Genomic DNA, 23,048 nt, shown 5'->3' with positions numbered 1-23,048 from the left:
CACGTCTCGCTGGAGAGGTTGTGGTTGCTTACTGGTGTGGGATTTAAAAGTGGGTACATGACACAGCAGTGTGTATCTGTTACACCACCTATAATCTGCTAGAGGCTACATGCGGTTGGTTTCGAGATAAGGTCATCGCTGATGGGAAAAATGGCTTGAAAGACCTAAAAAGGACAAACCCTATATATAACATAGTGGGTCATTTTCTGTGGCCTATAACATCCCACTGCAATTGGACAAATCTGTTCTCCACATAGCCAGAAGTATATGGTGCAAAGATTGATTGCAGTGTCCGTTTCTGGAATCTATATTACCCGCTCTTGGTGTATGTGAGATAAGCTAGAGTTTAACCCTTTACATGGATGTGTGAGTGCTTGGCGTACATTAGTTAAAACAGTATCCTTCCTTTGTAGTGGTGGGCTAAAGGAGAGTGATGTCATCATCAGTATCAACAGCCAGCCAATCACCTCAGCGAGTGATGTCAGCACAGCCATAAAGAAGGATGACACGCTTCGTATAGTGGTCCGGCGAGGAAATGAGGACGCCATCCTCACCATTGTCCCCGAGGAAATCGACCCTTGACCCAACCCCAACATACACACGCACACACACCCGACCTCCTGCTCGACCATGAGCTAGTTCTTAAAAGAACACAGACTTTTACAGTGTGTGGCTGAAGACACACTTATTTTAGCTCATGTAATAGCCTAAATCTTCCCAACTTTAAACTTTAGAGAACTCCATAATTCCATTCAAACTGTCCTACCCTCTCAAATACGCCCTCTCCTCTCCCAAATTCTGTCTTCTTGCTTTTGATAGTTCAGTTTTAGTTTCAGCCTGTAATTAATTAATCAGTTCTTATTGTGTGTTAAGTGAAAAGCACCGATTGTAGACTCGTGTAACAGCCAAGAGTGTGTGGGTTTTTGGAATGGAACAGATATCTTTCTTTTGTGTTCATCAAAAAGTCAGTGAACATTTGACTTTATGCTTTGTCTTCACAAACAGGATGTGACTCTTTCATTAATAGCTCTAGCAAATGACTGTTTTTTTATACAAAATTTGTTTTTAATACAAAAAATATTTTTTTTCTTTACAATTGAATGTCAAACATTGAGTTAATTAAAGAATTGTCTGTGCTATGAAATACGTGTTGGTGGAATTTGGAACATCCACGTAAGAGTAATGAAGAAGCTTACGGAAGACCGCGGTGCTCTGCTGAGATCTCAGATATACGAGACATGTTGCCCAGACGGTGCATTGCTTGCGTGTAGCGTCTTTTTCCGTTTCATCTTTCTCGGATGTTTTCCCCCAGTGTCTGACTCCCGATTTAGAAACAGAATAATAATAAAAGTTTTCAGCCTTTTCTGGATTCTGGACTTGCAAATCAAAATTTTATACCGCAGGGTCCGTCCTGGCCGGTTCTGTCCCTGCCCCGGGATGGACAGCAGCAGATATTTAAACATCGTCGACTCCCTCTGGTTCCGACCCACTGTCGAGTTTGATCGGCTTCTTAAACTGTCTTAAACTTCTTAAGTGTTCTGTTATGACCCGGAATGTGACGGCCATCAGCGGTCACATTTTCCCCATTCACACCTCCATCTACACCTCCATCCACACCTTGGACCTTCCCTATCATCACATCTTGCATTTTGAGCAGATACTAAGAAAGCATATTCACTAAGATGATGTCACATCATAGCGCACAAGAAACGTAAGAAAAACTGATTATTCCGGTTCATTACTGGGACTATGACGGATCACATCATTACACATAATTTTCTGCTGTTTGTGATAGGTTACTGTTCTGTGGTTGTAACTATGACTAATGCTATTGACAACCACCCAAATGCCACTGGTACAATGCGCTTGGTACTAGCTATTGTATAACTGTCATTGTATAAAGGTTATTTGAGGTAGGCTAAATTGCTTGGTTAGATATATGTCTTATGTGGATTTTTTCTGCCCTCTTGTGTTGATCTTCTGAAATTACACACCCTTTTAAAAAAGAAATAAATACATTTAAAATAACAATACCAAAAGAACATGCTCCCCAATTTCAGGCAGCTGGTCAGCTGTTTGTGTTGAGCTTAATTAATGTTTTCTATTAATGGACTCAACAGAATCAGAATCACGGACAGATGAAAGGAACAGAATTAGAGTTATGAGCAGACATTTTTCCTCATACATTCTTTCCACTTGCTAGCAAACATCAACACTATTATAGCACTGAACTTTTAAATTGTACACAGTGACACAAAACCAGCTGAAAATAGCTGGTATTAACAGTCAGAACCGGTTCAGACTTTCCTAGGGCCTCCTACCCCGGCACGGATGTAAAGCTTAGGACGTCTTTACTCTTTCACAAGTAAAGAATAATTTTAATGTCCTTTGGTAGTGTTTTCAATTGCTAAAAATTAAGGACGGGATTAGATTAATGTCGCGTTGATCTGCTGTGGGCTCCATGTTCTGACAACTGGTTCCATTTTAAAACAGCAGGTGTGTAGCCGGTTCGTAGTATGTTTGTAATAGGTTTCTAATAGCTTCATGGAAGGTTTGTAGCTGGTTCATAGTAGGTTGGTAGTAGGTTCATAACTGGCTCAGAGCAGCAGGCTTTCTCAGATGGCATGGGGTGAATGGCTGTGTTGATCTAGGTTGCCAGGGCAACAACCACATTCAACATGGCTCTGGTCCATGCTGTTCTGGTCTCTTGCGTCTCTGTTTGGTGAAGTGGAAATGCTCTCACAGTCTAAGGGGAAGAAACAACATGCCAACCGCCGGCTGGTGAAGCAATCACTGTGGGCAGAGACCCAGGCAAAGACCCGGGCAGGTTCCAGGAGATGACGTCTTAATAGTCGAACAGTCACAAACGGCTAGCATCAATCAAAATGCATATATGCTGTTACCTTTAACCTTTAAGAGACAGAATTATTATTATCTTTCTCTCCTTACCCTTTCCTTTGTGGCTACTCCTTTTACAATCACCAGTCACATCACTGCTGCCTTCTGCAGTCATGAGATGGTGTTGTGTGTGGATCCGGAGAGACAGTTTGGCTCTTTGTCCTGTTGGCTGATCCAGAGATTAACCAGTTTCAGCCTTCCGGATTTGAGCGGCAGATTTGCAGGTGTTGTGCCGAATTCAGCACCCCCACCGTGAGATGCATCCCCTTCTTGGGAACGCGCTTTCTAGCGTTATGTCCCACACATACTGTGTTGTATGTGAATGCTGTCCCACGTATTGACGAGTCCTGACAGCAGTGCATCCTAGGTTTAATACTGAGTATTATAATCCAGTATTTTCTAACTGACGCATATACATTTTATATTCAATTTTATGTAAAACTGGCTGTTTGTGTCAATATGGCTAAAATCATTTTGAAGTAGAATCAACAATATTTAAATGACCATCTGCCGAGAAATGCACCCCTCTTAATTCTGGCTACACTGGTTTTATAAACATGAAACTCATGGAGTCAACATGAATTGGTCCCAACTATATTCCTCTAAAGTGATTTTGAGCTAGGATCAACAGACAGAGTCCCAGAGAAGGTGATGTATCTGACGGTGGGGATGCTGAATTCGGCACAACAGGTGTTGCTGGCCAAGACTGCCTCTATCTTCTGGCAGGTCTCTCTGATCAGCTTGTCTCCAGAGACTTGGTGACCGAGAGCTGCACTCAACATCTGCACTATGCTGGAGATGTGAGAAGTATGGGGTCTCAGTGCTCCCTTGTCTTGCTGTGTTCTCGTCGTAGTAAGAAACAAGTCAACACGTGTTGCCAGGACTGCTCTTTATACACCAGACAAATGGAAAGTTGGATAAAGCTGAGAAGAACATAGGAAATGAATCAGAACACATGGGCTATAAATTTTTTGTCTGCATATTTTGATCAGAAGATTATTGTGACAGAGCTTTTTTTGTTATCTTTTTTGCGTAACCTGTCCAGTTCCAGAAGGTACAAAATTTTCAGAAAGTTATTAGTAATTCCAGCATGCATATATTCAAGCCAAATATTTTCTCTGCATCACATCCAACACACCAGCTGAAACAATCTTCATCCATATACCATCAGTCCCAGGCTGCAAACTGCACAAACGCTTTAGTAAATATTTTTGGTGACTTGAGGTGACAGTTTCCTCTCCATAAAGACATGTTTGTGTGGTTAGTGAGCTGGACAGCGGTGTCTCAGACTGTGTTGACACGGTTGGGTTTCCTCAGCTGCAGTCTGACTGATCCTGTGTGGGTGTTCTGACAAAATCTGCTGCAATGGTGCATTTCTGTGCCCCCTCAAACCCCTCCCCCACACCCTCAAATTCCCCGTGCGAGGACATCTTTCATAGCCCGCGGAGAAACACAAACTTTCCAGCCCTGCAACCAAAAGTATGGTGAAGAGCGCCCTCATTAGGCCTGGCTTACCTCCTCAAAAAAAGAAGCCAAAACCAAGACATGGGTCAGTGGGTTTACATGAGTGCCACAGTAAACCAGTGTAGCCCCGCCCACGCTCTCCCAAAGGCTAATTAAAGATGTCCATTAATCGTCTCTTGGGGACAGTGGGCTGAAATGTGTCCCAGCTTGCATGGTTCTCATCATTAATGTGTTTGCTCAGCTGTGTTTGACCTCACACTGTCAGGTGGTTCCGTATGCCCCCTTTCCCGATGACGGCCCGCTCACTTACTGGCACCGATGTCTTCCCGAGTTCACAGGGCGGAGACGGTCGATGCTGGAGGCCATTCACCCTCAACCCATACGACTCCCCACCGTTCAACAGAGTTCACAAGAAACACACCACAGCACAACACGTGTTTAATGGTTCCTTTTTTTTTGTCCTTAGTTTTCCAGTTTGTTTAATGTAATAAAAATATTCAATTAAACATCAATGAACAAACACATCACACAAAAAGAACGATGACAATATTAAAAATGGCTTAATGCAGGACATTGTTGGAGAGCCCCTGAGACAGCTCTGCACAAAGGACTTCTGTCCTGCTACATCACGCTCTGCTCATCCTGACATCCAAGCCATGAACTGAGTAGGGGGGAGGTTTGCATTCAAGAAAGCACGTGGGTGTTAAGATGAGGGTGGGCAGCCCTGGTTCCTGGCCCTGTAGTCAGAGTGCATATTCCCCACTGTGGTGGGTACACAAAACAGGCCTCTGTTACGCTCGCCTCTGCACTGCAGCAATAGAATGAATGAGATTATTACAAAAGAGGTTTCTTAGCAGCATTGTTAATAAAAATGTAGATCATATCTCACATTAGGTCTGGACTGTATCCTGTGTTTATCATTTGCTACAAATGATCATCAGCCCCCTTCACCTCAGAAGAAGCAGGAACATGTCAGCTGGTATTAGTGCAGATTTAACAGCTTCATGACCCAACATCACTGAAACCTTTTTACCCTCCCTGTTAAAAGCATCTACGCTGATATTCATTGGTCAAAACCATGACATGCTGACTCTCATGGTTGTCCCATAAACGTTAGTGACACTCCACACAGCCAAACGGTTACAGTAGGTTTTTCAAACGAGTCTTCCCTTTGGGAAAGTGTCCTCTGGGCGGAGCCTGTGTCTGCCATCTGCTCAGAGCGGCCCGTGGTGGGGTGAGCGGCACAGCCGGCTACTGCAGGTGGGGTGCGTGCGCCAGGGCCTGGTGCAGCGCCAGCTCCAGCCGCTGCTGCAGGGCGTCCAGCCGCAGGTCCACGTGCTCCTTCAGCCGCCTCTCCAGCTCTTGCATCCGCCTCTCCACCACCTTCTCCAGGACCTCCTCCACTCCTCCACAGCACAGGCGGTGCTCACTGAAACCCAAGGTGGCACAATTTCATTTGCAGTACAGCCAAACGTAGGGCAATCCATTTTAGACAACAAACAAAACTCCTGTAAAGATCTATAGATCTTTCCTGAGGACCAGGAAAGGCATGAGGCCATAATACTATGAGCAGGAAGCCACAGTCATCAGTCAGATACGATGTGTGAGCAGACCTGGCTGTTGTTGGAATGTAACCTCCATTCACTACTCACTCCTTCCCCCCTTTCCACTCAATGGTGGTGACTCACCGGTCTCCGTTCTTCTTCTTTTCTGCCGAGGTGAGAGCGTGTAGGCGGAGCTGGCTGACCTGCCCGCACACGCTCTGGAGCACTGGCAGCAGATCGGGGCTGACCGGGCCCTGCTGCCCGCTCGGCGAGGCCAGCAGGGCAGACGTGCAGTCTAGGATGCCACCCTGGCCGCTGACAGAGGGTGGAGGCGGAGGGTGCGTCCCAGACTGTGGTGGAGGGCCCGTGTGTGGACCCGCCTCCTCAGAACCAAGCTCTCCCACAGGGGCGGAACCTTTGGACAGGCAGGCCAGCGCACCTCCACCCATCAGTAGAGGCAGGAAGCCACCAAGGACGTCTGCTTTATTCTGAAGAAAAAGGGGAGGGGCAAGAAGCATGAAGAGTATGTACTTATCTGGAAAAAACACAAGGGTTATACTTATTCTCTTCATTTGATCGGTTAATTGAAGCAACAAATAAGATTGTTTAATTGAAGCAGTTGTTCCTGCCATTGAAAGCCAATCTGATATTTGGCTGTATACAAAAGCCAAATGTATAGCACATTAAATGCTTTAGGGACAAATCTATTATCAATGTTTAATGAGTGAGGAGCTGAACCTCAATGCTGATCTAAACAGTACAAAAACAGTACAAAGAATACAAACACCAAAGTTGGATGATCACTCTGCAAAATGCCCTATATGTAACACTCCACACCAGAACACTTTGCTATCTCAAGAACATAGCATTATATATGAATTATATAATCAGGCACGGTATCGCCTGAACTGGGACGGACCTTTTGCTGAAACTGCACCATCTCCATGAGGTTCTGTGCTCCTGGAGAGAGAGTGGTACCCATCTCGTCCATCATGGTCTGGACACGTTGGAGGTCAACGCCCAGACCTGTGCACCGTGTGGCCTGAAGCCGCTGCAGGCCGATGACCACCAGGCCAATGCCCACTGCCACGCGCCCGCCCAGAGAGAGCAGCTGGCAAAACACACAAGACCGCAGAGCTGCTAAGGACATCCAACACACTGCTGCTTACTGCTGATCCTGGACCAGCTCAACCTGGACAGATCCTAATGACAGCCATGATAAGATTAACACAGACTGTTCTTAGGTCAGTTTGAAGTGACAAATGGACCTAACGGTAGCATTATAACTTTTACAGCCACAAACAAAAAGTGGAATGGCTGCTGAGCTCCATTCATAGGCTGTGTCGGTAACCATGGAGCTGTAGTGCCATTTCAGTTACTACCGACTATAGTTTTGTTGTGCTGAGGTGAACTATTTACTGACCAGCACAAAGACCTGATCCGTTCTGAAGTAAATGCAAAAGTTACTGACAGACAGAAACAATTCCTTCTACTTATTAATTCCAAAAGCTTGAGTTTCTGGCCAAATTTCGCTCTGCAATCCTGAAATTACGTGAGAATCGGTGAACTCACCTTGACTTCACATGACGCAACAGGGCATTCCAGCTCCAAGTGGCACCGATAGAAGGTGCTGTTCTCCTCAGCTCTACTAGTGATCAGACACATTCACAAACACAATGAGATCACGGAGACCCTACACTGTCAGACACGGGACAAGACCGCACATCATCAGACACGGGACAAGACCGCACATCATCAGACACGGGACAAGACCGCACATCATCAGACACGGGACAAGACCGCACATCATCAGACACGGGACAAGACCGCACATCATCAGACACGGGACAAGACCGCACATCATCAGACACGGGACAAGACCGTACATCATCAGACACTGGACAAGACCGTACATCATCAGACACTGGACAAGACCATACATCACAATGAGACCGTACATCATCAGACACGGGACAAGACCGTACATTATCAGACACGGGACAAGACTGTACATCACAATGAGACCGTACATCAGGCCTCTCCTGCAAATACCCATCAGTGCTCCATCTCGGATCCTCCTGGCCCCGGCCCGTGCCACAGTAGTCACCGGAGAGGGAGTACGCCTCAATGGTGCGGGCCTGGCTCACAACCAGGACGCTGGTGATGGCGACCCCGGACTGAGGTGTGCACAGAAGTGTGATGATACACGGGGATCCTTCCTCTCCCTGTTCCAGCCGCACAGCTTGGCACCTAGGACAGGTGTTTTCATCATGACCCCGCCCGCCCGCCCACACACACACACACACACACACACACACACACACACACACACACACAAACTGATTTCTAAAATGCTTATCTGTATGTTGCAGCCTGCTGAAATATTAGGACTGTAAAGGCTTTTACTGCGTTAATTTCTAATTTAAGCTAGAATAAGAACTTGACACGTCTGTGGGAATAACTCACTCGCCAGAAGACAGCGGGTCAGCGGCCTTTAGATGATCGCTCACCTCCTCCTCTTCTCCGTTTGTGACTAAGATATCCGCTAGTCCCGCCGTTGACACGCACACCCAAGATGTGTGTACAGACACCAGACCATCTTTACTGAGATTCATAACGACGTCGAGGCTGACGATGGGAATATGTACCGTAACGAACGAACATTTGTGGAGCGAGTCGCCGTCAGCTCTCCCGGTGTCTTGAGTGAAGGGAAGACAGGAACGCTCGAGAGGAGGCGGCTAGCTGTTTAGCTACATCAAAACCTCAGTCCATGCTTACACTGTCTAACGCTGCCGACACTGCGGTCGAAGATATCAAAGAGCTTTGTTCATACCAATGGTTTTATTTCAACCGAAAACTCCCAACGTGTGTAATAAATACACATAGTTAGGATAGCTAACGTCCCACGGCTCTGATTAATTAAAACCCCCGACCGCGACGTCGCGTCCTCTAAGACCCACTGAGGTACACTTTCAACCGCCTGAACAAAAACCCCACGCGTGTAATACGAGCTGCAGCCGAACTAGGCGGCACTGGAAGGTTATGACACTGTAGAGCGCGACTAACTTTGGGTTTCAAGTCGTGCGAATCATTGATATGGTTGTAGATCATATCATAGATATGGAAGTAATCCTCGGGTTCGGAAATGTGTAGTGTGATTCATCCAGTCAGTTGCGTTGTTTGCACAGACAACACAGCTAAAATAACTTATTATGATTAGGGGAGAGTGGGTGATTTGTGCCAGGGGGGGAAGTTGTGCCACCCCCTGTTTCTAGGGAATCAGAGAAGAAATTGGTTATGTGACCACACATTTTTGAAAAGTCATTCATTTTACTCATGCTGTAAAGAAGAGAGCCTCATTGCATGAGAGGAAAGCACATTTAAGTAAAAAAAAAACTGTTTTTTGCCTTTCAAAGTAAAATTTCTATGATCAAGGATTTTTGATTGTTGTGTCTGAACAGTTATAGAGAACTGGCACAACTCACCCCACTCTCCCCTACTCTGCGATACATATTGCTATATCAAAATAGCCAGCGTTTTAAATTATAATTTAAGATGAACGGATGTGTAAAGAATATTAGGCATGTAATGATATTCCACTTCACTGTATGCATGGATGTAAGGGTGCCAACTTTCGGAAATTTTTCATACATATCGCCCCACTGATAAAAATACGGGACAAAGCGTGTCCCGTATCACTTCAGTACATAAACAAAACAAAACAAAAATGTGAAAAAAACGTTTCATCTTTCCCCCAAACCTAATTTACGTTTAAAGCCAATGGAAATGCACTTTTTAAACACGAGATGCGAAGAGCTCTTGAACACGTACTTTAACACTGGAATTGCAAAACCTCTGTCATACCTTTAAGTCCAAACACAAGACCAAGACCAACGTGGGCCGAACATCCTACTCCACCTGTTGGACTGCCTGGGCGTTCCACACACCTGATATGCTTCACTCACCTGAGCATAGACGTAAACTAACACGGGCTCTCAGACAGAATGGACGGATATGGAATGCGGATAATTTGTGGACAATTGCTTATAATAATCGTAGTTTCATTCATTTATACTGAATCCGTCGACAACGAAGGTAAGACGTTTTGGGGATGTGGATCAAACATTTAACGACTTACATCAACTTTAGCGGTGGTTAAGGTAGACGGGATACAGGATCTTTTTTTTACTGTTGAGGCAGGAATTAAATGTTATTACACCGATTTCCTTATCTATGTATCTACGGTTTATTTTATAGCCTATATGTTTAATGTAATCAATTTTCTATTTTGCAAATTGCTACAAATTTAATATGGATATTTGATTTACTCGGATCGTCTCTGAACACCTTCAGTATTCTCGTTTAGAGAAAAGCGTGTCTGGAAATATGACGCAATGTAAGGGAAGCGACACTAAAACGCAATTGTGTTTAAAAATAGCAATTGAACCCTCTGATTAATTGAGTTGATCTGCACAGTAACTACACTTAAAACGTGGCTAACCTATCAGTCTCTAACACAACTGAAATTTGAAATGAAACGGTATAATGCGTATTTACACACAGGCCTTAGAAACGAGTGTAGCGAGACAATGAACAACTGAAATACGAATTAAACAAACATCTACTCTTAAAGAATACTGAGCTTCGGTCATTCTTCTGGACCACACATCCACTCTTAAAGAATACTGAGCTTTGGTCATTCTGGACGGGGAGTGTGTTTGTGAGCATTTTTTCATTCCAGGTCAGAGATGGTTCTATTCAAGGCCAATCAATATAGATGAGTAGAGGTGGCGGGAAACAGATCATGCTTCTTTTGTGCAGAGAGATGCATGTTGAGAAACTATCAGTACATCAATACAGTGATGGAGAGGGTGGAGGTGGTGTGGGATGTTTTCAGAAAAACAGGACTGACAAAGGTCAGCAGCAGTGCAGGCAAAGTCCTTTAAAACATTATAGAAACGAATAAAGCTGAAAGGCAGGCAATGCTAGGCAGGTTCTAGAGAGGGTGGGAACAGGACATAGGTGCTTCAGTGGCTGTGCAGGCAATGTGCTTCAGAAGGTCTAGCAGAGGGAACCAAACTGGTTTCTAAAACATTCACAAAGACCTCTGTGTGGAACATCCTGTTTCCCTGGAAACCCCGTGTCCTTCATTTCTTCTTTATATGCGAGTATAACACAGTTTAGTTTGATGCAGCTCTTCCTCATTGTTGTTGGAGATTTTCTTCATTGTAGTGAAATTGTGTGCCTTGATGGACCCCACCCTTAGAAACACAACTGCATTATTTATTTTGAACCAAATAAATTTGCGGCATTCATCTAATTCACGTTCATATGTTTACAGACCTGTTCCGTGAACAGATATCAAAGCTTAAAAGTTTCCAGATTGTCACACCTCGTCTTGTGCACGACCGCAGTAAGAGGCAAGACAATGTTAAACACACGCAGGTACTCTGAGCTGTCTGACCGTCACCGTCAAGTTTGTGTATGTCCAGGTGCAGCATCAGGCCACTAATTCATCTCTGGATTTCTGTTTGCAGACAGCACACTCTGACAAGATCACCTACTTGATTAAGATTGAGAGTGCCACTCACTACATCAGTCTGACCAAAAACAAGTACGAATCATTTGTCATCGGCTAGCCTGGCCTGCCGCTGCGTTAGGGATTTCCAAGTCAGGACTTCAAAACCATGACTGACTGACTGTTTTTTCACAGAGACTTTTTGTCACCCAGCTTTGCGGTGGTTTCTCATGGTGTGCATAAGAAGGCGATGAAAAGGAACACAACAAAACCCGTAAGCCTCCTTTTACTTTCTCTGGTAGTCGATGAAAAGGAACACACACATGAAGAAGACATGTGAAGACCAGAGGTGTCAATTCCAGGTTCAGAAAGTAAAAGTCGTCACCAGGATTTTGCTCAAGCTTGCTAGATTTTCTAATTAGTGCAATCCAGGTAAAATTAGTGGAATGAACACAATCCAGGAAGCCTGAGCAAAATCCTGGTGAGGAATTTACTTTCTGAACCTGGAATTGACACCTCTGGTGAAGACCCCTGCACTGGGCCCCATCGTGACCTGATCTTCCTGCTGTAGTGTGAGAAGGAAGAGATGTACAAATCAGGGTACTGACCATTACTACACTGGAAAGAAAGATTAGACAGACAAATATGTGGATGACCTCTGAAGAGCCTGTTCTGAAGGTCACACTGAGGGTTATGTGTAAGCTTTGATATGGGATAGTTCAATAATTCAACACTGCACAACAGACAGCTGAAGATTATTAGTTTTTCAGTTATGTGAGGTATGTAGACTCCTTTTTCAAATTTGCCCTTTTGCAATTTCGATCTGAAGCACGACTGTCAGCATTCCAGTCATACCAGGTTTAGCATGACGGGTTACCTGCATCCTTTCAGAGAGAGGCTTTGGGCCCTAAAGGTTATCTGGGTGGGCCTTACAGCTGGTGACCTCATCATTTGACTATCACAGGTATTATGCCATTACAACGGGCGTGTAGACGATCGTGAGGACTCACTAGTGGCTCTCAGTACCTGTAATGGACTCAGGTATGAGTTTATGCCATTGACACGGATTAAGAAGATATATACTCAGAGTTTTTAAATGTTGCCATTGGGCAAATGCTTGCACTGCCATTGTGTAATGTTAGCCAGCCATTGGATGTCCTCAATAACAGAACAGTTCTGTTTATGTACCGAAAAAAAAACATTCTCCAGGAGCTGATGTTTGTCTGTACAAACATAGTGTGTTTAAATCTTATTGATTCTGTAGTAAAATAGAATTCAGTTAATTACGTTTCTTTGATGTAACCTGTGTATTTATATTATTTTCTTTTTTTGTGCATAAGGGGTGTCATTTTCCTTGGCAACGAGAGTTACGCAATTGAGCCTGCCTTGAATTCTTTGACCAATGAACACATCCTATTCCCACTGAAGCACGTCCAATCAGATCCATTTGTATGTGGACTGGCCAACGACATACCTCACAGTCATGATGGCACTCACAAGGATGGCTTGTCTATGATCACATTTTTACGGGTCAGAACCATTCCACTGTTCAAAACCAAAATTCACATATAGCTCTATAAATCCCCATTCAACTTTCTCACTCTTCTACTTTACATCCCTGACAGAGAAAACGAAACTTACCTCAGACCAGATATGTGGAGTTTGTGTTGGTGGTGGACAACCAAAGAGTGGGTGCTTTACACTTTCACTCGTAGGGGGGGTCCTATAGGAAGTCTTGTCTTTCCTGACTGCTTGTCTGTTTGATTTCTGGCACAGTTCTTGCTCAAGAAGAGTAACGCTACAGCGGTGAAGGTTGAGATGGTGCAGCTGGCTAACTTGTTGGACACAGTGAGTGTGTTCATGAGTTTCAAACACCATACACATCCAAAATCGGGCCCTCCTGCCTTATTGTGAGATCGTCCTGCTCAAATACCACACACATCCAAAATCAGGCTCTACCTGGCATCTCCACTGGGAATCACACCACACCTAAACACTCTGGTGTTCAAACTGTTTCACTCATTCTGTGAAGTTCTGATTACTTGCTGTCCTTTGCTGGACCGGTGGGTGATGCGTTGCATGTTCCTGGCTGGACCCGCCGTCTCTGTGTTCATTCTAGTACTACCAGCAGCTGAACATTCGCATAATCCTGGTGGGTGTGGAGATATTTGAGGCACAGAACCCATTCAACGTGAGTGGCAGTGCAGGAGTCGTCCTTGGGAACTTCGTCAACTGGAGAAAGACGGAACTGATTCCGCGCATCCACAACGACATGGCCCATCTGGTCGTGTGAGTGTTGGGCCCGCCCAGACCCGGTTCCTTTGAGATATGTGATGTGTGAAACTGAACGTGTTCTGAGTAGCCCTGTTAGCTGAGATGATTAAAAGGGAGTGGCCTTGGAGGTGGGGGAGGGATCTACCTCAGCAGTAACTTCATATGAAGTATGTAAAAGAACACAAAGGATGACTACTATCATTCTCAAATGTTTTCAGCCACAATGTTATATTTGCAATACTGTTGAACATTCAGCAAGCTTTTATTATTTAAAGCTTTAAATGTCTAAGTTTGAGTTGATATTTAAACTGTGCCCTTTCTGTGTTGGACCAAGTCTTCCTCATTGGTGCAGACTAAACCTGGTGAACGAATGGTTGTCATGTCCACATAACCTTTCATGTTCACACGTGCCACCCACTTGGGAGCATCCTGTACGAGTCTAAAGTCATAGGCCATGTGTTGCCAAACACAGTTTGCATTGGCTGTCCTCTGTTTCCATGGGTGTTGCCTAGTTGCAGCCCAACAGTGCTATGGAGCCCGTTATTCCAGCAACACTGCTGGGAGATGTGCACTCCCACCAAAACCACACGCTTCACCATGACACTCAGACTCCCTGCTGTGTTCAGGCCAAATAATATCCAGACAGCAGCCATGCTGCCATCAGAAACGGGCCGGCCACACACTGGGCAGGCGCCGTCTGATGGATTGCGCATGACAACAGATGGGTTGCTGTAATTATACACCTTTTGAAATGCAACTATGAGACAGTCCTGCACTAATATGATGCACATTGAAAGTACCTGTAAGTGCATGGTAAACGTTTCAAATGCAGTGACCCCTGAGCATGACTTTCATAGCATGGACCTGCACTTTGCTCGTTGTCTCACTGGTTGCTCCTGTTTTCTCATTTCTCTGAAGGGGTCAAGCAGGAGCGTACAGTGGTGGGATACTAGGCATGGCCTTTGTGGGCACCGTGTGCTCTTTGAACACCGCTGGAGGAATCAGTGTGGTTAGTGTTATTGGTATAAAGTGTGATTGTGTGATTGTGTTCATTCAGTAAAATTAGCATGAGATCATGCTTTGAGCTCAGTATCTGGAAAGTTTCAGGATGAGATGGATGAGGTATCTTGGGAATCTATTGTGTACGTAACAGATGAATGTAACTTCATTCCTCCACCCCTCCACTCCTCTCCTCCATTCTACCCCTCCACTCCTCCACCCTCCTCCCCTCCTTTCTCTGTGCAGTACAGTGGCAACCAGCTGCAGTACTATTCCACGATAGTGGCTCATGAGATGGGTCACAACCTAGGCTTCTACCACGACGACAAACGTTGCTCCTGCGGCACCGGCGGCACCTGCATCATGGATTCCACCGCCACGTCAGTACCCCGGCTCCGTTCTGCCTGCCTGCATTGACGCCAACGTGCCTGGCATCTGAATCTCAGCGCTGCCCTTCAGATGCCCTTCACTGGCATCATTTTCTTTCCCTTTAAACATCGTTTTGAGCTGGACCTTCAGTCTGCCCAGTGTTGAAGGGATGTCTTGACATTCATTCCGATATATGTTAAATATTCTTTAGGCCTTGGGCCACCATTGAATTTGTTATTTTATCAATGGTGAAATAACTATACTCTGGGTACTAAAGTACTGAAAGATACCTGGTATAATATCCCAGAAGATTACCAAAAAAGATTTCAAGATGTGTTTAGTGACGAGCAAGGTCACACAGACTTTTTCCTTGTGGAAGCCATTTTGTTCTGAAAATAAAACCCATCACTAAAACAACAAATCTAATGGTGGCCTAAGGCTCGGCACAGTGCTGCAAGTACACCACACTGCCTAAAATCAGAAACCAGAGCAGGAGTGAACACAGCACTCACAACACGCAGAGTTTCCTACAACTCACTCAAAACACTGTGTCCAAAGTACGGAATAGCAATTCCACTCAGAAGACTTCACTCCTTTTCCCTTTAGGAGTCTATAGCTTCATGTAACAATATCTAATGTAAGTATTCCTACATATAGATAAGACTGATAGAAAGAACAAATGAAGATGCTGTAAAATATCATCCATGTTTTTGATTCGGCCCAGTTCCCATCACAGTAGTTCACATGTGGCATGTGCGGGGACATGGCAAACATCTGAAGTTGAATCTCTGGGTAGAACACTGCATGTAAATGAACGTGCAAATGTGAACAGACTGCATAAAAACTCCCAGTTTGTTGGCATGTGTGCACATTTAACAAGGCAGAAATGAGCTTTTAAAATTGTTTTTTAATCATTTTAATGTTTTATTCTTTGTTCTGCTTTCAAAATTTGTGTGTGTGTGTGTGTGTGTGTGTGTGTGTGTGTGTGTGTGTGTGTGTGTGTGTGTGTGTGTGTGTGTGTGTGTGTGTGTGTGGATCTTTGCAGAGGATCAACTCTGTTCAGTACCTGCAGTGAGTCTGACTTTGCCACGCTGATCACCCGGGGGGGTGGCGTGTGTCTGATGAACCAGCCCCTGAACGGCAGCGTGGTGAGCGTGGCACAGTGTGGCAATGGCATCCTGGACCAGGACGAACAGTGTGACTGTGGCCAACCGGAGGTGAGGCTAGAGAGGACACGCCCAGTGGGTGGGGCCTAGCACTCCCATCAGCCCAGCCCAAGTGTGGAGCAGTGGGTGGAGGAGTGAGCGTTTCTGATTTTGTAAATTGTGTTGCAGAACTGCACAAATCCATGTTGCAACGCAGCAACGTGTACGTTCACCACCGGCTCCACCTGTGCGGCAGGCAGCTGCTGCAAAAACTGTAAGGTATGTTCACACACACACACACACACACACACACACATTGCCTAATAGGTTCCATATTAGCACCTTAAAAAAATCCTTACAGGTCTGTGCAAGCTGCTGTGTACTGTAGGCAGGGTTCTGACCAGCCACTCAGAGGGTTAGAGCCCCCTGATCTAATGCTGGTTCATTTCATTGCAGTAAATGCATCCTAAATGACCAACTCATTAAACACACAGGCCCATCGATGTCTGGGGACCTGTAGTGTGGGGACCTGCATGTGTATAGATTAACAACTCCTACGCATTATTGTGTTTCATTACATGAGGTGGCAGGCTTTATTTGACCTGGTGTGGATTTGCTGTGGATTTTTAATTCAACTTTAAGCTTAGCTGTGGGCTCCCATGGTGCTAGTCAGGCTCCTATTGATCCAGTGGATCTCATATGCTAACTGTTTCTATCCCTCCATTGCAGAGGTGATGAATGTTCTGGATATCAGTTAATAAGGGCTCTCTCTCTATCCACACCCCCAAACCCCTTGAATGCAGCTCTTGGTGTCTGGGACTCCGTGCAGAGCCTCAGTGAATGAGTGTGACCTGCCCGAGTTCTGCCTGGGCACTATGGGCTTCTGCCCTCCAGACACCTACCTCATGGATGGGCTTCAGTGTGCGGGCAACACTGCCTACTGCTACGAGGGACGCTGCCAAACCTACAACTACCAGTGCCAAAAGCTGTTCGGCCCCAGTACGGCTCCATGTCCGGTTCACGTATCCACTAGCCCAGGGGCTTAGAGCCTCCACTCTGAATCCAGAGATCTGCTCAGGGATTTCACAGATGCTGGTAGTTGATTTTGTTGGTGTGACTGGAGCATCTGGAGCAGCATCATGATGACCCCCCTTAACTGTAGTATGATGCGTTTGGGTCGGTCCATCATTTAAGGGCCTTTAATGAGCTCACATCCTGTTTGAAATTGATTCAGCTGCTTTGTTCGTGCTGTAGTTCAGACAGTCTGTGTTAATTTAGCTCCAACAACTACTGCTTCAGCCAGTAAGTAAAGGGCCTGTGTGCCTAGCATAGAGGCTATGCTGTGTCAAAGGTCTTTCTGGCTGTTTTAACCACATTTAGCTGTTCAATAGCTCTCGTTCTGTTTTTCCTCCCCCCCATGAACTTGGCAGCGGCGACGAGGGCAGACGTCAAATGCTTCAACTACATCAACATGCAGGGCACCATGTTCGGGAACTGTGGATACTCCGGCACCAATCTGGTGCCATGTTCCATGACGTAAGTGCTCAATGTACCTCTCAGGGACTGTCTGTGTAGCCGGCTCTTTTCTGCTTGAGCAATCGTAAAACTGTAACAATGATACTTCAGTTGGAGTAGTTGAAGTTGTCCAGTGAGTTTCACGTCACCCAATGATGTCCTTATCTTGGTGGCTTGTGAATGAGCCTCGTAGGAGCGGTCAAGCTCTGCAATTCTTACATGTCCTGCCAGAACTCAAAACTTGCCTGTCTTTGTTTGCAGAAGCATCAAATCTGCTTCCAAATAGTGTTGGAGAGTTTTGAGTGTTCTACGCACACTCATCTTATCTTATGTCCAAGGAGACACTATATTGCCAAAAGTATTCGCTCACCCATCCAAATGATCAGAATCAGGTGTTCCAAAGACTTCCATGACCACAGGTGTATAAAATTAAGCACCTAGGCATGCCGACTGTTTTTACAAACATTTGTGAAAGAATGGGTCACTCTCAGGAACTCAGTGAATTCCAGCGTGGAACTGTGATAGGATGCCATCTGTGCAACAAATCCAGTCGTGAAATTTCCTCACTCCTAAATACTTCCACAGTCAACTATCAGCTGTATTATAAGAAAATGGAAGTGTTTGGGAATGACAGCAACTCAGCCACGAAGTGGTAGGCCATATAAACTGATCTGCGGATGCTGAAGTGCATATTGCGAAGAGTTTGCCAACTTTCTGCAGAGTCAATCATCACAGACATCCAGACTTCATGTGGCCTTCTAATTAGTTCAAGAACAGTGCGCAGAGAGCTTCATGGAATGGGTTTCCATGGTTGAGTAGCTGCATCCAAGCCAAACATCACCAAGTGCAATGCAAAGCATCAGATGCAGTGGTGTAAAGCACACCACCACTGGATTCTAGAGGCGCGTTCTCTGGAGTGACTAATCATGTTTCTGGATCTGGCAATCTGATGGACGAGTCTGGGTTGGCGGTTGCCAGGAGAACGGTCTGACTACATTGTGCCAAGTGCCAAGTTTTTCAGGAGCTGGGCTTGGCCCCTTAGTTCCAGTGAAAGGAAATCTGAATACTTCATCATACCAAGACATTTTGGACAATTTCATGCTCCCAACTTTGTGGGAACAGTTTGGAGCTGGCCCCTTCCTCTTCCAAAATGACTGTGCACCAGTGCACAAAGCAAGGTCCATAAAGACATGGATGGTGTGGATGAAATGACTGGCCTGCACAGATTCCTGACCTCATCCCGATAGAACCTTTAGGAAGAATTAAAGTGGAGAATGAGAGCCAGGCCTTCTTGTCCAACATCAGTATGTGACCTCACAAATGTGCTTCTGGAAGAATGGTCAAAAATCCCCATTATCACACTCCTAAACCTTGTGAACAACCTTCCCAGAAGAGTTGAAGCTGTTCTAGCTGCAAAGGGTGGACCAACGTCATATTGAACCCTAAGAATTAGGAATGGGATGTCACAAATTCATATGTGAGTCAAGGAGGTTGAGTGGATACTTTTGGCAATTTAGTGTATTCGAAAGTGGTACGTGAATAGGCTTACGACAACTGAAGTGGGCAGATGATTGCTGCATGAACCCAGCACATCACTATCGCTAAGAGCACCACTTTGTGGACAGAACATACTGAAAGAAAGATTGCAACTCTCTGTACAGTAACTCGATGTGTGGGAAGATCCAGTGCACAAACTTTGACTCCAACTACCCCCCACCTGGAGCGGTCATCAGCGTGCAGAACATCGCTGCAAACATCTCCTGCCGTAACGCCGACTTCAACCTGGGCCCAGACGTGTTGGATCCAGGCTACGTCCAAAAAGGCTCTGTCTGCGCTGGTGGCAAAGTGGGTTTGCGTAATCCCCGGTGACTGTGGCACTGGTGGGAATGCTTGCGAATGACTACAGGACTGTTTTTGGATGGACAATATAAGCACAATCTTCCAACTGATCGTACTAGATAATGGTGGTGGCTTGCAGTTGATGTTTTGTCCTTTGTGTTGGTTGTTTTACATAATCGTGAAATACCTTAAAACATCAAAATGGCAAGATCAGGCAGATTACCTTTTTTCATTTGTGTTCTGTTCCCAAATCAAAGTTCACTGATTTTGTGTAATGTGATTTCTTTAAAAGCTGCAGACCTATATGTTGTAACTAATCAATGTGCCTAATGCAGATTGAAGGTACTGATTCTGATCTTTATGGCCTGCAGGTGTGCATGAATTTCCAGTGTGTGAATTCATCCATGTTGACACAGAACCAGACCTGTAATGCTGCAACTGACTGTAACGGTAATGGGGTATGTATATTTGAACAGTGTCCGGGATTATCCTGGTTAAGGCTAACTATGTGTTGAAAATTCTCATTTTTAGGTCTGCGTGTTGGAGTGTGAAAGTGTTGGAGTTTATCCTGGTTCATTTTTTGGTTTATGTGTTATGGATTATCCTGATCATATTTAGGACTGTGTGTTAGGGATTATCCTGGTTCATATTTAGGTCTGTGAGTTGGGGATTATCCTGGTTACTGGTACTGAGAAATGGTTCAACATGCACACATGGTGCATGTGGTCTGTACAGTCTTCCTTGCGAACAACAAGCATGACCTATTACTAACCATTTATTAAGATACGTATTTATATTTTAGATTTATTTAAACATGTCTTATGATCCAGCTACATCAGGACATTCTGACTGGGGCTATGTATCCATGCTAGCAGTAAGCAGATTGAACTGAAACTTGGATGTATTGTAAACAGAGGCGGTCTTTGCATAGAGGCGTGGCTAGGCAACTGCCTTGGGCCCCTCCCACTGCAGCCCACTGTATGGGCCCCCTGATTTAGCTGACTTATTTCTCGCATATTAATATTGATGGGCCCCATAGCAAAATTCGCCTTGAGCCCCCAAATTTCTAAGTCCGCCACTGATTGTAAAGTAACATCTAACGAGTAGTATTCAGTGTAACATGAATGTGTTGTAATGTAGCATGAGCAGACCGCAGTTTAATGTGAACATACTCTTCTGCAGGTATGTAATAATAAAGGCAACTGCTTCTGCCATATTGGCTGGGGTCCTCCAAACTGTGACGTAGCAGGAAGAGGAGGCAGCGTGGACAGTGGACCTGCTGAAATAGGTAGACAAACACAAGGTTGTTTTATAACGTGGGCTAATATTCATGTTCCACATGTTACACAGGCTTAACTATAATCCTTACCTTACACCTAACCATAAACTTGACCTTAACAACAATAACAAAAACATGTACAAAAGTTTGTATTCCACCTTTTTGTTAAAAAATATACATTTTGTTAAAAAACCACACTCCTCCTCTCCATCTCTTTCCTCCCTCCATCTCCTCCTTTCCCTCTCTACTCCCTCCCTCTCTACTCTGTCCTCCCTCCCTCCCTCTCTCTCTCCATCCCTCTCCCACTCTTCCCTCCCTCCCTCTCTCTACCCCCTCTCTCCCCAGATTACTCTCTGAGGAATGGTCTACTGATCTTCTTCCTGCTGGTGTTGCCCGTGCTGGTGGCTCTGGTTTTCCTTCTCCTCTATGTGTTCAGGCGGGACATGCTTCGCCCATGCCTCAAGTGTCATTCCGGCAAACCACACGGGTGAAACACACACACACATACACACACACCAGCCAAGACACTCATGAAATTGTAGTTCTTAACACGTCATTGTTACTTAAAATCTTCAGGTTTAACCTTTGCTCTGATTTTGTGGTGGACTCCGTATATGTATATATAAACACAGCAGTTGGTTGAAGTTCTGTCATCCATGCCATGTCTCTCAGGTCAAACAATGCGGCTCAGGGGAACGGCCCGCCAAGCAGCAGTACACCAAATGCCATGGCCCCGCCCCCGCCCCCAATGGTCAATACTCCTCCCACCAGGCCGCAGGTAAATTCCAGGCAGGTTGTCTCTGCTCGAGGCGTGCTGGGCCTCAGAGTGGCCACGGTGAAAACATGTGACCGTTGCGCCACATCTGGGGCTGAACTAGCCCAGTGCAACAGGAACTTGCTTTTGCACTTGTGTGTTTACATTTACCTGCACGTTTGATGGTCGTGTGTACACAGATATTGCTGGATCAGGCTTCTCATTTCAACTAGGATGGGGCTTTAGGTGGGACAACTTTATCTGTGGGTCAGTTATAGCAAGTCCAGTAAGGTTGGTTGGGGGAGGTGAGAGGTGGAGCCAAACTGGAGGAGCAGGTCCAGGAGCCCTGTGTGGCCTATGGGAACTAGTCTTGTTAACCAAGTAATGGGTTCTCTGTTCACCACAATATGCTTTGTTGTTGTGTATTTTCAGCCCCCACAACCCACTGCTGCCCCTGAAGGCTATGCAAGGTAATGTACACTGCTCAGATTCCCCACTCCCGTTTGATCTGATCTCTAAAGGGGGGGTGGGGGGTGGGTCCTGTTTGGGTGTTGCTGTAGTTCACATAGTAAAGCAGGTACAGCTCAGTGTTGGTTACGCAGCATAGCACTAGACACCAGCTTCCCAGCGAGCCCAAGCATGAATCCCACTGATAAATATGTTCCTCCAAAGTTCCTCTAGATAAGAGTATGTGGCAAATGCTGTAAAATCTAAATGTCTGCCTGCATGTCTGTCTGCCTGTCTCTCTTTGTGTTCAATTTGCTCTTTCATCTCCCTTTCCCCCGGTTCTGCCTGTTCTCACAGCTATGAGAATTTGAATTACAGCAACAAACCGGATACAGTTTCAGTGCGACCAGCACCCATTCAAGGACCTGGCGTCCCCAAACCTATTCCACCCAGACGGGTAATTACCTGAGTGAAATAATGAAAGCACATTTGCGGCTTCACACAAAATGTATGACTCCAGTTACCACTGAAGAAATGCCCTGCTGGTGTTGCATACACACCCTTTTTCCCCATATTCAACATGAATGATTGGTATTTTGGTTTTAATGGTTGCAGGTTAGCAACAAGAATATACATAAGTAAATAAATCAATTTCCATGCATAACTATATGATTTGCATACGATATATATGGATTGTTTTATGATGCTACGCATCGTAAATGTACCCATATGTAATCAAACTAATTTTAAAATAAGGTAATTTGTACTTGTACAGTTTGTACAAGTAATTGTAAAATATAATGTAATTGTATATGTATATATGTCAATTTTAAAGTTGTCTTCTGTAAATGATTACTTTTTTCTGTTTTCATTTAAATATGTAAATCAATAAATGCTTTTTTCCTTTTATGTCTGTTATGAATTTGAAATAAAAGGTAAGACATTCTGTTCAGAAGCCACTGCATTAATCTAACATTTGATCATGCATTGTTTAATGCAAATG

At 45.0% G+C, this 23,048-nt stretch overlaps 3 protein-coding genes across 5 annotated transcripts in view; 2 read left to right on the top strand and 1 right to left on the bottom strand.

The window, feature by feature from the left end:
• The window catches only part of htra1b (HtrA serine peptidase 1b), a 34,455-nt gene extending 33,090 nt beyond the window's left edge, over positions 1 to 1,365 (top strand). Inside the window, exon 9 of the mRNA XM_076987912.1 lies at positions 414 to 1,365. Coding sequence (XP_076844027.1) covers positions 414 to 582 — 169 coding nt within the window. The 3' untranslated portion in view covers positions 583 to 1,365. The remainder of the gene's footprint in view (positions 1 to 413) is intronic.
• A 3,418-nt stretch (positions 1,366 to 4,783) lies between these two features.
• Positions 4,784 to 9,899, bottom strand: cunh10orf88 (chromosome unknown C10orf88 homolog). 3 transcript variants are annotated; one of them, XM_076988011.1, is made up of 7 exons: positions 9,771 to 9,899; positions 8,373 to 8,604; positions 7,959 to 8,156; positions 7,479 to 7,554; positions 6,826 to 7,017; positions 6,051 to 6,394; positions 4,784 to 5,791 (listed from the first exon to the last, which is right to left on the bottom strand). In XM_076988011.1, exons 2-7 carry the CDS (start codon positions 8,519 to 8,521, stop codon positions 5,614 to 5,616), a joined length of 1,137 nt encoding a protein of 378 aa, XP_076844126.1. In that variant the 5' UTR covers positions 8,522 to 8,604; positions 9,771 to 9,899; the 3' UTR covers positions 4,784 to 5,613. The 3 variants fall into 3 exon arrangements, with proteins under 3 accessions (XP_076844126.1, XP_076844127.1, XP_076844125.1); XM_076988012.1 differs by lacking the exon at positions 9,771 to 9,899 and having other exon boundaries at positions 7,479 to 7,551; positions 8,373 to 9,061; XM_076988010.1 differs by lacking the exon at positions 9,771 to 9,899 and having other exon boundaries at positions 8,373 to 9,057.
• Positions 9,861 to 22,954, top strand: adam9b (ADAM metallopeptidase domain 9b). The gene is made up of 22 exons (XM_076988009.1): positions 9,861 to 10,001; positions 11,248 to 11,351; positions 11,444 to 11,520; positions 11,620 to 11,698; positions 12,389 to 12,465; positions 12,765 to 12,954; positions 13,050 to 13,112; positions 13,201 to 13,272; positions 13,544 to 13,713; positions 14,617 to 14,707; positions 14,944 to 15,077; positions 16,112 to 16,283; positions 16,401 to 16,490; positions 17,015 to 17,210; positions 17,642 to 17,747; positions 19,388 to 19,571; positions 19,937 to 20,023; positions 20,748 to 20,853; positions 21,190 to 21,331; positions 21,517 to 21,622; positions 22,031 to 22,068; positions 22,403 to 22,954. Exons 1-22 carry the CDS (start codon positions 9,911 to 9,913, stop codon positions 22,512 to 22,514), a joined length of 2,487 nt encoding a protein of 828 aa, XP_076844124.1. The 5' UTR covers positions 9,861 to 9,910; the 3' UTR covers positions 22,515 to 22,954.
• Positions 22,955 to 23,048: the final 94 nt, after the last annotated feature.

This window comes from Brachyhypopomus gauderio, unplaced genomic scaffold (assembly GCF_052324685.1).
Source record: "Brachyhypopomus gauderio isolate BG-103 unplaced genomic scaffold, BGAUD_0.2 sc57, whole genome shotgun sequence".
NCBI lineage: Eukaryota > Metazoa > Chordata > Actinopteri > Gymnotiformes > Hypopomidae > Brachyhypopomus > Brachyhypopomus gauderio.
Note: the sequence above shows the minus strand (reverse complement) of the source record. Positions and strands in the feature narration are given on the sequence as shown.

What these genes read in the sequence shown, in the direction of transcription:
- cunh10orf88 (XM_076988011.1), bottom strand. Translation starts at nt 8,521, where the DNA reads ATGAATCTCAGTAAAGATGGTCTGGTGTCTGTACACACATCTTGGGTG. An exon ending in GACCCGCTGTCTTCTGGCGA is followed by an intron (nt 8,157 to 8,372) that starts GTGAGTTATTCC and finishes CACCTGTCCTAG; the next exon opens with GTGCCAAGCTGTGCGGCTGG. An exon ending in AAGAAGAAGAACGGAGACCG is followed by an intron (nt 5,792 to 6,050) that starts GTGAGTCACCAC and finishes CTTGGGTTTCAG; the next exon opens with TGAGCACCGCCTGTGCTGTG.
- adam9b (XM_076988009.1), top strand. Translation starts at nt 9,911, where the DNA reads ATGGACGGATATGGAATGCGGATAATTTGTGGACAATTGCTTATAATA. An exon ending in ATCAGTCTGACCAAAAACAA is followed by an intron (nt 11,521 to 11,619) that starts GTACGAATCATT and finishes GTTTTTTCACAG; the next exon opens with AGACTTTTTGTCACCCAGCT. An exon ending in GCTGCTGCAAAAACTGTAAG is followed by an intron (nt 16,491 to 17,014) that starts GTATGTTCACAC and finishes CCTTGAATGCAG; the next exon opens with CTCTTGGTGTCTGGGACTCC.